Genomic DNA, 14,177 nt, shown 5'->3' with positions numbered 1-14,177 from the left:
GCTCAATTGCTTTTGACATTTACCTTTGTGAGAGCAGACTCTATGAACTATCACATACTGTCACAAATCTTTTTTTTTTTAATTTGCATTGGAATGATGAAAAGAAAGGACAGGTTTTTTCAGTCTAGTTTTCCTGCAGTATGAAACAATTTTTTAATCTGAAAGTTTTGCTCAGGTACTTTCAACATTCAGACAATTCAAATGCCTGTCTTGGTAGGCATCAACCTGTCTAATCAAAGCATGCGTAATTATGCTATACAGTGTTAACTCTGGCAGCTGGGTTCTAAGAAACTAGGGCCACAATGTTTCATTAACATTTCCAATGCATCCTCCTCCTTCATGTCTCCTTTTAATTAATGTGATTCCCAACATTCATTCATTTGAAAATAATATAATGCATATTATCGGAACAGAAAAAATCTCATAAAGTAATCATCTGCTCACTGAAGAAGGGTTCTGTGGCCTTTTTTTTGTCATCTTAAACTTTGACTCCAGGAAAAGATTTATTTGACCTTCTGTTAATGAAGAAGCTTGACTGGTCATGAAGGCAGCAGTGGCACAACTTGGTTCGGTTTCAGTCCACCTCTCCAACTGGTAGAGCTGTAATATATCATCACGCTCTGAATCTATTATTTTGTACTTAGTGCTTCTGTTTGCTTTGCAGCGGACTGTGGTCTGTATGTTAACATCTCCACTGCTAGCACGCTATACCATCTTTGGAAGGTTGTTAAGAGAGTGAACAGGCATGCAGATTGATTTTTCTCATATTTAACGCTGTAAATCATCATTAATTGATTTTATTTGGTAGGATTCTGCATGTGTGAATGTACCCATATGTATGAATGAAAATTTCAAATGACACAGTGATTTCTGCTGAACTTGTTTGCTGGAAATTTAACTGGAGATAGAAATTCTATTTCTTTTAAAACTCTAAATGGAAAGTAGACCTCATTTAAAATACATTGCCTTCTGGGGGCCTACTGTCTCACTAGCAACTGCTTAGACATGCTTATAGTTATAGTATATTTGATCTTCTGGTTCTGCTTTGAAATGTGGTGAAATGTCATTACAGTTTTCCACTTGTTGTGAGAGCAGTGTGCTTAGAATGTGAGTGAAAAGAATAATGCACTTTTCCCAAAACAAACAGCTCTGAAAGCTCACCTGATATGTAAATCCTGATATGTAAATAAGTGAGTTTAATCTACTACTCTGTAATTGTCAATAGGCAGTGCTGATGTGTCTGATATTTGAAAGGTGTATAGGTAACACCAGCGTTTTGCATTGACAGATGTGGAGTAAGTTACGCTCCAGGAACATTTTCTTCTAAGCATCAGACAAGTTTGTTGGCATAAGCCCTTCCCAGAAGCTGTTTCAAAAGTGACCACTATGATTCTGACTATTCTTGTAATTTTCTCTTAACTTTCTGGCTGCTAATTTTTCTGGTAATTCTGATACTCTTCAGAAAGAAATGGAATTCACATCCAGAGAAAAAAGATTTCACTGAAGAATAAGTGAAATTTGCTGTCTCTTAAGTTAGTGAGCAGTGACTTAAATGTGCAGTACTACTGAAGCAAAATTGGTCAAGGAAATTTTTTCTTCTGTGGAACAATTTGACAATTTTTACTTTTTTTTTTTTTTTAATATGTGTTTTTCTCTGAAAACACAAGGGAAAGGATATCTGAAAATGGTCCCTATTGCCTCTTAATAGAAAATAAAAACTGAGCAAAAATGGAAAGAAAACAAAAAAGAAATAATGTTCTCTTTGAGCAAAAAGTGAATATGACACTTTGAATATGACACTTAAGTAGAAAATTACTTGGAAGAGAAGAAAGGCTTTTTTTTCCCCCAGTAGAAGCTATATATACGGAAGTTGTTAGACAAAGTTCCAGCATTACCAACCAGGCGATTGTTTGGCAAGCTAGAATGCTGCTCCACTCCCTCTCCAGTAACAACTTGCCTTGGACTAGTAGCAGTATAAATATGTATGATTTTTCCTGAACTTTAAGCACATTTCACCTTCATGTTTCCAAGGCCGAGCTGAAGCGTTTCCTCTTTTAGTGACCCAAGCTTTTATTTTATTTATTTATTTGTTTATTTTTTAAATGACCTATAGCTACCAAACATTGTCAACAATGAAGTCTGATTTAACTTCAGTTTAATTTTCACACTTCTTTCTTTTCCTATTTTTTCCCAGAAGGTGTTGCATTCAATGATCTGCACTTGATAGCAATTTCCTGACCAGTGAGTGACTAGTGTCTTGTTGACTGTGTTATTGGTAGTGTTTTCTTTCCTGAGAGATAATTGATCTGAATGCCTTCATTTCGGTGAATTTTATGGACTTTAACTCTGTTGATGATAAACATGGATTAAAGATGCAAAATAACTCTTCAAATCAAAATATTTTATGCTCTTTTTAGCTCTTAGGGAATATGCTCTTAAATGAAATCTGCTAACACCCTACAGAACATATTCTAGGTACTGTGATGGATGACTTCTGATGTATCTGTACACTTGATACAGCACTCGGGGTTTCAAGCTGATAAAGTGAAAAGTAGTAAGAAACCTAGGGTAGCGTATGTTGAAGCTGTTTCTGTGACTCCAGTTTTAGCATTTTTGTTGTGTGTATATAGAAGTGTGCAGATCTTTGTGTGTGTATAAAAACCTGTAAACACACACACACACCCCAGAGTGGTTGGTTACTTAGAAACAAAATAGTTAGGTACTTCTTAAACCATACAGTGATTGACATGGTAGAAGTTTGGAAGGAAACTTTACGATATATGGGGAAAAATATGCAGGAAAGGGCTTTTCTCATGCTGTTTCTCTGTTTGCCAGCTCTGAACGTCATCGCATCTGATGTTATATACTGAAGTCGTACGTGTACACAATGATGTTAAGCCAGCAAACATGAAAACAAGGAAATAGCACGAGAAAGCCCTTGTCCTGTCTCTGATTGCCGAAGAAATTTATCGTCTGATCTCCAGAGGGGTTTGGAAGTGACGATGAACTGTTCAAGCTGCCCTACTGAAAGGTATCAAGGGCAAGAATTTTTTAAAAGGAAAAGACAAAAAAATTTAGTACATTGTGCTATAGTGTTCTATAACTTAGTTTTGCTAAGAAAAAAGTAATGTGACCCATCATTCCTCACAGTTGGCAATTATGATAAATCTACTGTTTTCTAATTTTGCTTGTAATCATCTCCTTGTCCCAGATTTTTTCTTTATTTATTTTAGTTGAAACAATTAGAAGTTTTAATTATATAAGTATATTAAAAGGGAGCAATAAATTTTATTCATGCTTTAAAAAGAGAATGTAAAGTTCTTTATACTCCCTGCATTAAAAAGAAAAGCAAATGAATTGTTGTCATATATAGCACCATTACACATATTAAGAATTAAGTGGTATTTATATCTATTCCATAATATTTTTAATGATAATATTGCTGCTATGGATCATAAATAGAACTGATCAAATCACTGCTTTCTCATTTTATATGCACAATAGTAGTAGTAAAAAAGTACTTTCTGCTTTCTTGACCACCATTTTTTGTAAAAAATGATCACCTTTGAAATAACTCAAAAGTATTCACTTAACTTCCTAAAATAAAATCTAATTTGCATTTTTCCTGCTGGAATCTAGATAATGCATAACAGGTGCTGCACACCTAACAGTTTGAAATACTTTTATTTTAGAAAAAGTCATAAATCCAGTGGCTTACTTTTTAGTGTGATAAAATAGGAAAGAGTATACATTTGTTGGAACCTAGAACTTTTTGCACTGTTAGCCAGCACGTGGGGGAAAAAAAAAAAAAAGGCTTTTTTTTCTCCTCCAAATTATTTCTCTATATAGTTAACCTCTTTTTTTTTTTTTTTTTTTTTTTTTTTCTCTTTAATTTAAATTTGTTTTGTCATTTAGTATGGCTCATTTAACAAATATAATTTGAGTATCATTGCTTGGTTTGCAGCCTGGTTGCAAGTTCTTGTATATTGCTTCACATTTTAGAAAATAATGCTTAATATGTATCATCTATAATATTTGCATTTCATATGCAATGCAAAATCTCTTAGGAAGCAAAGGAGTATAAAGAACCCTGTTTTCTGCACTTATATGAAGACATGTAATATTAGTTTGCTAGAATAAAATGAATGACACTTTTAACTGGGATGTATACAGTATGTATAACTTTATTTTAAAGGCAAAATTATTAATGATTGATCAATTAGACTACAACATAAAATTACACCTTACTGTATGTTTGATGTAAAGATATTTATAGGGTTGTACTTAATATTCACATTGCCTCAGTTCTTAGACTGCAGAATGTCTACCATGACTGTTGCCTATAGTATCCTCCACATTTGCTATCTGGCTCCTTCAAAAATGTGTATTTGGCTATTTGATCTGTAAAATAAATTCTATTAATACTGAAGTATGTATTGTAATTTAGCATATTGTATTGCATAATTATAGCTATGACTGTTAAAGAAAAATTTTAATTCCTATAATGAGATCATTTTCTTGAGAAGATGTTTATGTATCTGTAAGACAGTTTTGCTGTTTCTAGTTACCATATCCTTGCATCATTTACGCTTCAAATTAAACAACACATTCAGTGGTTAGACATACAGTAATGATATTTATTGACACAATACCACAACTCAGCCAGTTGTTTTGGTTTGAAACATCATTCCGGATATAGTAAGGAGTTTATTCAAGACATATTGTTGAGTGTAACTAAAGATGGGTACTGCCTTTTGCTATTACAGTTGTTTGCTTAGATGCCTCATAGTTGGGTGATGGGAAGCATGTAAAGCTGTTTGTTAAGAGTAATTAACCTTTGACCTGGTAGAGTTGTTCGTTAGGAAGACAGTAGGATTTCATGGACTTCTTTTTCTGCTTTTTCTTTCTTTATTGAATCTTTAGATTTTTGTACTTGTAGTAAATAGGTTTGATATCCTTGATAATAGGTTTGATTTCCTTGATGAGAAAACTCATATATGTAAAATCCATGTTTGATTAAGAAAAGCACCAAATAATTTGAATGCTTCTTTTGTTTTGTTTTATTTGATTTAAGGAATACTGATCTGAGATACTGGACAGGGTTCATCTGCATGCTAGAGGACTGCACGCCCTCTATAAGTGCCTACTTTCTTACACTAAGTATGAAGAGAACCTTTGATAAGTTGTGCTTGCCATTTCTTGAGATGAATGTTAATTGTTCATAAGAAAAATACCTCATGGGACTCTTTATTTCTTTTGTTTTTAAACTACCTGAAGATGAATCTTTTTTTCCTAGCATTTCACTGGTCAGATCATTATATTCTATAAATAAATAGTTCTAGAATAATCTAGGATGATTTTAAACTTTAGAAAAGATATATATGAAATAAAGGCTCATCAGGTGGTTGGATTATTGATCCAAATCAGTAATCTCTCTTCTGGTTCTCTCATGAGTCAGCACAGCCAACTATAATAACCCTTCAAATGCACTAAGGGAAAAAACAGCAACCTCCTAAAGTGGTTCAGTTTCATGTGTTTCTCTGTTTCCATTTCTGGTTTCTTACATCTAAATATCACTTTCTACAAAGTGATTCTTTTACAGACTGGAGTAAGACTAGTTCAGAGAGCTCATTTCCTTCTGATGATTAAATGCATTCATGATAGTCTCATGAAAGGCTAATGTGTACTTAGCAAATGCGTATGTGTGCTGAATATTAATTTATACACTTTTCAAGGAGCTAAAGGATAAATGGAGGCCATTCAAAAAGATTCTATAGTTAGATTTTTATTTTACTTTATTTTTTTTTATTTTTAATGAATATTAGCAGCCTGAGTCAAAGCTAGGCATATGTCAGTGTTAAAAATATTTTTTTTCTCAAATGTTTTCACCTACAGAAATAATCTTTCTGGCGGCATGGAAGTCAGAGTAAATTAAGAACAAGCGTTACTGAGTTGACCACATTTAAAATTGAAAACTATATATTTTCTTTGAAATAGCAAACGCACATTCTGTGTTATTTTATTGTGGTTTAGACTGTGATTACTATTATTCACCATAATCTCTGTAAAATTCTTGAGAGATTTATCCTTTTGTTCTCTGCACAATGCCACCCTTGTCACCAGTGCAGAAAGATCTTTGTCTATAGATAGTCCTAGAGTTTGTTTTGGTTAGCTACAGTGCTATGTGTGGCTCAGCAACAAGAATAGCTCTTTATTTGTTGCCAGTTTTACAGTGTAAATTAGTTGCATTGCATTGCAATGCCAGCAGCCAAAGATGGCTCAGATTTGCTGTTCTGCATCCTGTGTCATATTGTCAATGCCTGGATTTCATATGGATGCGTGTCTACCAAAGATCAGTGCCACTCTGTCTCAAACACACCCTGATGTCAAGTGAGTCATTCCAAGGAAAAGCTATGGCACACAATCTGCAGGTTGCTTGAAAGCTGCCTATCATATCAGAAAATATATTGGACTTTTTATTATTATTATTATTATTATTTTAAATTGGGCTAAACCACCATAGGAGGATATCTCTATATCCTTCTGAATTTCTTTGAATAGAGCACTGCTAAAGGGCAGAAGGGCAATAGGGTGCTGTCAAAAGCAAAGCATGTTTGTGGTGTAAATAACTTTTTTTAAACATAAACTGTAATGTTGTTTTTGTTGTTGTTATTACACATGTTGTTATTACACATTTTCAATGATTTCCTAGTCTACCATACTACAAATATTTATGGCATACCCTGGTGTTAAGTATTATTTGTAAAATCTTTTTAACAAATCTTTTTTAGTATATATTTTTGCTTTCATATTGAACTACCAAGCACTGTTCCTTTTATGTCTTATTTATCTATTTCTAAAATAAATTCTGTTTAAAGATTATATTTATATATGTTTTGGAGAAGCACTGTTTTTAAATACACTTTTGGTCTCTTTGATCAGTGCATGCACACTGTCAAATCTATACATATGCCAATATTTTTTACAGTGATTGGAGTCTATAATTATTAAATTAAATTTACTACACGGAGATTACTAGTAAGCATATTCCTTAGCAGCATGTACTTTTTATTGTCATTTTCTTCAAAGAATGTGGTCTAAGCAGGACTTTCCAAGAGTCACACATCCTCTAGCAATGTTTACATGTATGTGTGTGTTTATATAGTTTGTATAGATATATATAGTCTATATATCTGTGTATGTGTATATTTTCTGTGCATGTGTATATAAAAAGAGCATGAAGGTGTATGTACACACACATATATCTCATATTCAATTAGCACAGGTAACAGGTAGCATATTTTACATAGAATAGAACTGTAGCTATATGTGTATCTCAATACCCAATATATGTCTTTCGCTATGAAGGATAGCCAAGCACTACGGTTTTGCTTTACACATTTCTTTGAGGTTTATCTTCTCTTTTGAGAACATTCTGTGTTCTGTATTAGAAAGTGACTCTTGATAACTTGGAGGTTAGGATACAATATGATAAATATAGTTTATATTTCTGTTCTCCGAATATTTCACTTTTCAGTTCTGATTCCATTACTGAGGGCTGGAAAATATTCCCTATTCTAAAATATTTTTTTTCTTGTTGTACAGGTACTCTCTTAAATCTCACCACTGAAAATGTCATGAAAATGATGTTTCTCTATGTCCTTCAAATTGTGAGCCCCTGCAGATTTCATAAATAAACAAATGTAAATCGAATCCAGTTATTTAAGTTCATTTAGATGGATATTAAATAATAATATTATCAGGAGTTTTTCAGGGGTATAACTGACTTCTGCAGTCCTTTACACAAGGACTTTTTTTTTTTTCATATTTAGTATATTTTTCTTTTTTAGGGAAGGAGTTCATAAAAGCTCAAACAGCTTATTTACAGTAAAAGCTAAATTTGATATCAAATGTTTGAGGTTTGACTTCCCACCACTGAATAGCAGCTAAGAATTATCAGCTAAATTCCAGTCCTTTTTCTCAGTATATTTTTCATCCTTTTTCTCCTGAGAGATATCCATGGCAATTAGATGGATGAACTGAGTTCATCTTATGTTCTCTGTTTACTGCTGGGCTGTGATGTTATTTGTCTTCCTTTGTGATCTGATCAGCAGAGTTTGACATGAAATTTGAATCTAAGACCTTTCCTCAAAAGAATTTCTTCTTTTTCATTGTCTGGCAGTTCAAAAACTTCCCTTTCATCCTGTACATAAATTACAAATAAATTGTAGACATATAGGCCCCTTGACACTAATATGGATCTGAAAGACTCCACTAACAGACCCTCCTTCACAAAAATATTTTTTCTAGATCCTTATCTAAACCGATCCTTTCTTCCTTTCTCCTCTGCCCACTCCATCTCCCCCACCCCAAGAAAAAAACAGATGACAAATTCGTCTCTCATCCAGACACTAGTGCACATGTATTTCAGACAAGCAAATGACCCACAGACAAATGTACTTCACAGGTGAAGGACATTTGTAATCTCCTTTCCTTTGAACTTTTAAAATATTTGAATAATTGGAAGACATGTCTTTTCCTAAATATTTCCACTACTTGGATGTACTTCATGGAGAGAAACAATTCAGGGAAAGAAATAAATCTCTTATTCTAAACATGTAGTGAGTATCACAAACTCTTTAACTGATATTTTTGTATTAAATAACACATTAAATACAAAATACCAGTTACATATTTTCTGGCATAAATGAAACTTAATGTCTTCTTACAAGGTAAGAATAAATCTGAATGCTTTGTTAATTCTTGATCATTATGTATGGTATGGTATACCAAAAATTCTGTCTTTGGTCAAGTTATACTAGAATATTTGGCTTGAATTTAAGAAGACATTTTGGCTTACATACATGTGATATGTTGGTTTTATTTTTGGGGGGAGTGAACACAAATTGTTCTGAATTTTCGACTCAATTTGTTGATAAGTTGATTTGTACAATCTTAATGCTAAGAAGCATGAGAGCATCGTGAAATATTTGAGAGAAATGAACAGACTACAATAATAATATTTATTCTTGCACCCAGCTAAATGAAGAATACTTTTGCCTCAGCTATTTAATGCTATATATCTTTCAATACTGTCTGTCAACCAAAGGTGGCAGGGTCTTCCATGGACAAGGTCATGATCACATTCAGGACCTAGGCAGTGTTAGAATAGAAAGGGAAAAGAAAAAAAAAATCAATAAATAAAAGATCCTGCTAGTGTATATTTTTCCTTGAGGTAAGATAGCTCTACCAGTATCTGAAGTTCTGCATTGGAGAACTTTGCAGATGTAGCTTTGAGTTGCATTCTGCCACATTCAGACATTCTTTCTTAATTGGGTTAAGGTGTTTTATTATTATAAATAAAAGAAGCAGAATGTTGCCTTCTACCTAATAATGTATGTGAATGTATGGATGTGTGTTCACATGTGATTTTAAAGCTTGACTGCTATCAGGCTTACCTGGTGATTTTAAGGTAAGATGTCTAAATTGTATTATTTGACTGATTTTTATTGACTGTTAGAAATTTTGTTTCCCTACCTTGGGAAGTTAATGTTGAAGTGAAAGTGAAAAAGAAATGCAACTTAGACTTTTAAAGTGTATGGTACAGTTTGCTTTTTTAACTGGATAAAACTACTTAATTGTTAAGGATATTACAGTTTGCCGCATGATTTACCTTTTTGCCATTTTTAAACTTACCTGAGGTAAGCGTATGAAAATGATAGTTAATATATAACAGTAAAATGTCTTCTATCTTTGTCACATTTTATTTCTTTAAATAGGTTTGAAATTAAAAAGGTACTCTTAACCAGTTATTGTATTCCTCTCAAGAGGGGAACAAAACATTGCTTTTTGCTCTCAAGCTTAGCAGAAAGGAGGCAGTGACTTCTGCAGCCTGCTGAGGTTTTGGTTGCTGTTGATTTCAGTCAGCATCCAGAACTGGTGCAATTTATAGAACAAATGTCTCTTCCAATTCATGTTAAACTCAGGACTCAGTAAGAGCTGCAGCTGAGAGAGTTGCTGCCATTTGTAAAGGTATGTCTGATACTGTTATTATCAGCAGCAATCAGCATTGTTGTATTCACTGTCTTACAGTTCATGCAGAGTCATCTAGATCTTTTTAGAATTCAGTGGGAACAATGGTTATACCAGAAATCCTACAAAAAAATCCTGTTCTCCTCCCTCAAGCTACTCCTCGCTAAGCTACTCTACCAAATACAAATATCTAATAGTTCTCAGAGGTATGTCCAATAAGACACATTGAACTAAGGTAATTGTATGTGGATCTTTATTCTTCATGCTAAGTATTTACCGTTTAACTCTTACTTTATTCATTATAGGGCTGTAGAAGCTTAAATGCAGACATATGCACAAAAAGAGATATTTTCTAATACTTTCGCATACATGGTTTCTCTATCAGAAGCTATTCTAAGATATTTCTTGCATTTTAGTAGCCTGTCTGAATGCATTTTTGAATGGCCTAAAGTATTTTTTTTTTAATTATTATTTTAATCTACCAAAATTATGTCATTAATTCAAAAGCAGGGATGAGCAGATTGGTGTTCTTGAGGGAAAATTGTCAAACCTGCTAATTTCAAATATACTAGGACTGAGGATTCCTTCAAACTTCATGTTAAATCAAAGATAGTAGCTTCTAAGTATGTGACGAATATACTTTCAGAAAGTGGCATTAGTTTTATTATTTATTTTTATTTTATGGCCAAAGTTCTGAAGTAACACATGATCTCTGTTGATTCAATTCCCTTTCTTTGTTGTAATTATTCTAAGGTCACTTCTCTGTATTATTTATTTGACTAGCTTCCTAACTCAAGGTACTTCATATCCCATTCATCAAATATTTTCCTTGCTCTTTCAGGGTTTAAAAGAACATTAGTATTTTTATAGTCTAACACTGAGATTCCTGTTTTCTGCTCTCTATAAAAAGAGTTTCTGCTCTCTATAAAAAGTTACTCCTTACTCACAGTCTAACTTTTGTCTGTAGTTCCACCTTCATCTTCCCTTTTAAATATTGAACCATCTTCAGCTTTCACATCATGCCTTACTAAACTTGTCTTCATCTTTTTCAGTCTTGAGTTTAGTGCATGTAGTATCATGTTGCGTTGTCACACTCTGTCAGTCCATATTAGTACTAATATAGAATCTATGAATATTCACACATATACATTTTAAATCAGTGCTGAAAACCAAGTATATTGGGAATCTGGCTCCTTGTCAAATCATTAGTTTCAAGAAACTACTTTTTCCTGTTCACCTTATTTCTGGGAACCTAATTCCTCCAGGAGAAAAATACTTAGCATGGGAGACTTGAACATTCTTTGACTTTTTTTGGAGCTTTGCCTATCTTGAACCTTAGGCTAGTATAAATTTATCCCAGAGGAACATAGCATCTAGAACTAAATTCCATCTAGTTCTACTAGTGAAAACATTAATAAGTTGACATAGTCAAGAATGTTTTACTCACAAAGTAATAAATCAAACCTTTTCAGAAACTTGTGATGCTTAGATATTAAAAGCAGATAGAAATGACAGAGTAGTCCTATCATTCTGAAAAGCAATTGGTAAAAGAAGACTTAATTGGAGCCAAAAACGTTCTGTTGATATGTTCTGTGTACAAGACACACAATGGCACATTTATATGTGCTCTTTCAGCTACCAAGAATTATTTAATAGTTGCTGTATTTTGGCTTTGAAACAATAAACATGGATAAGACAGCACGTGCTCAGTTGTATAAGGGTTCCAACATCTGTTCTAACAATCCTCTTACAGAAAGTCCTTTTGGAATTGGCAAATGACAACATAAGTTCTGAAATGGATATGAAAATGTTAATGGGGGTTGGGGGGAATTAGAGGGAAATATTTCATTATGTCATTGCCCCCTTTTAACACATTAACTGCTTGAACTGTTTGTTTTTATGATTCCAGATGGTAGCAAGATGCATAAAGAAGAATAAAATGAAATAGAACAAATCAAATGCTTGGCTGCTGTTCAAGAGCAGCTAGGGCTAAGCTTTATTAAATTCACATGAGGATATGATAACTGTGGAATTTCACAAAATGAACTGCAATAATCTTACTTATGAAGACCATCATTCTTCTTAAGATAGATGGAAGAATATAAAAATTTTGCCACCAAAAAAAAACACACCCCAAACCAAAACCAAAGCCCTTTTGAAGCTTATTTTCAGAGGGCCTTCACTACTTGTGTGAAATCTGTGTGTACCACAAGCCAAAGAAACATGCACAATTCATTCTTATACATCAAAAGTTCTTAGGATTTGTTCTTTCTCAGCAACAAATTAGAGAATACTGCAAAAGAAGTTAATATGCTCTTCTCTGTGTCATATAAAGTACCTTTAGGGATAAGCATATTTATATTTAAAAAGGAAAAATATAAAAAATTAAAATTATATTAGACTATTAGACATACATAAAAAAAATGAAAAAATACAAAGCTGTCTAAAGAAAATATTTTATCTTTTTTTTTTTTTCAGGATATAATTCATGTTGTTGATGCCTTTTTTGTGACTGTAGATCCTTTTTTATACTTCTGCAGTTGAATTGAAGTCTCTAACTCCATGTTTTTCTGACATTTTTTTGTCACTTATAGAAATAAAGTTGAAGCAAAAATGTGTCTGTTATTTTTCCCTTATTTCTTTGCATAGGACCTCTAAAATATAAAATGTTTTCCTCAAACATGTTGAAAAATTTTTTCCTGCCAATACTTGCAAGATATATTTTGTTAAATTCTCCATTTGAAAATCATTCAAATTTTATGTCATTCATAAAGTAAATTGCATCCTTGTATCTAAAAGAAAGGAACAAAAAATGTAGAACTCAGGGCTAAGTTATACTGAGCATTCAAATCTGTTAAGTAGCTGTCCAGGGAAAAGCAAGGGAAAGAATAAATCCAAATCTAGTTTTATATTCTCTTTATGTTTGTGAAGTCTGCACAGGGAAAATGCATTCTTAATCACTCTTAGATATGCTGGTAGTGACCATCTACTATGATTACTGATCTACTCAGGGTTTACTCAATTTCATAGTAATAGGTAAAGAAGGTATGTAACTGGTGGCGTAATATATTAAAAACAATCATATGCATTCAAGTCTCGCAAAATCCGGTATTTTATTTATTTATTTATTTTCCCCCAGGTACAGAACATGTTGTTTAGTAGTCCACAATATGTTTTCTCTTTTTCCTGGACACTATACATACATCTGCTAACAGCTGTTCTGCCATTTAAGGGAAAGTATGAAGTAAGTTAGATGTGCTAAGTCAGCACAGTATTTTGTAATGATTTTATACTGGGTACAGGAACAGTGCAAATATATGTTATGTATTTTGGTGCTTTTATGTAACAAAAGTTACCTTTTTATAGGACCTGCATCCTGTAAAGTGATTTTGAGAAGCTTAGACTAGTGGAATCTTTTGATCTTATGTATGTGTTGGAGACTGACTTCCGTGGTTTTCAATCCTGCATTGAAATTACTCAAAATTAGCACTTTGGAATAAATGGCTAGCTTCATTAAAAGAGAGCAGTGAAATATTTTGAATATTATATGAATCTTATGCCCAAAATATAAACTTCCGCTGTAACAGAAACTTTATCTAATAATCAATTGCTTATTACTTTTGAGTGATCTTAGTATTTACTGTACATTACATATGTTCACATGAAAGTTATCTTTTAGAAATACACAAAACCAGAGCATGGTTTGCAATAACATAGGGAAATAGCACAATAATTAGAATTTTTTAACATGTGACACTCACTAAAATTTATCCATTCTGTATCAGGAAAAAAAGTGTTGAAGGAAATGAGAAATCTCTGTAGAAACTGAGGAATCATTGCTTTCCAAAAATTAGTTATAATTAGAGCGGACATCACATAGAATTAAAATTGAAAACAGTAGAAGGCAAGTGCAATTTCAGTATTTTTATGTAGTCCCTTGTAGAGGGAGTTTGGATAGTGCCAAACATGATAATTTTGTTTGGGGGATTGAATAACTTGTTCACTGTTACTCTGTTTGAAAATGAAGTAAAAGACAGAATCTGTCTGCTTGATAAACTGAAGGTATTCATCAAAGCTACAAATGTAAAACTTACTGAAAGCTGCCTTTACTTATTCCTGAAAATAATAGTGTGATTGTCTCTATA

At 32.8% G+C, this 14,177-nt stretch overlaps 1 protein-coding gene across 3 annotated transcripts in view; it reads left to right on the top strand.

Moving 5' to 3' along the window:
- PCDH11X (protocadherin 11 X-linked) overlaps nucleotides 1-14,177 on the top strand; it is a 473,826-nt gene that overhangs the window by 77,223 nt on the left and 382,426 nt on the right. Inside the window, exon 5 of one of the 3 annotated variants that reach the window (XM_032196197.1) lies at nucleotides 2,836-3,803. The exons of the other annotated variants lie outside the window; for them this stretch is intronic. Coding sequence (XP_032052088.1) covers nucleotides 2,836-2,841 — 6 coding nt within the window. The 3' untranslated portion in view covers nucleotides 2,842-3,803. Of the gene's footprint in view, nucleotides 1-2,835; nucleotides 3,804-14,177 lie in introns of those variants that run through there. 3 annotated transcript variants of the gene reach the window in all.

The sequence above is a fragment of the Aythya fuligula genome, chromosome 13 (assembly GCF_009819795.1).
Source record: "Aythya fuligula isolate bAytFul2 chromosome 13, bAytFul2.pri, whole genome shotgun sequence".
NCBI classification, from domain to species: Eukaryota; Metazoa; Chordata; class Aves; order Anseriformes; family Anatidae; genus Aythya; species Aythya fuligula.
This window is presented reverse-complemented; position numbering and strand designations above follow the sequence as displayed.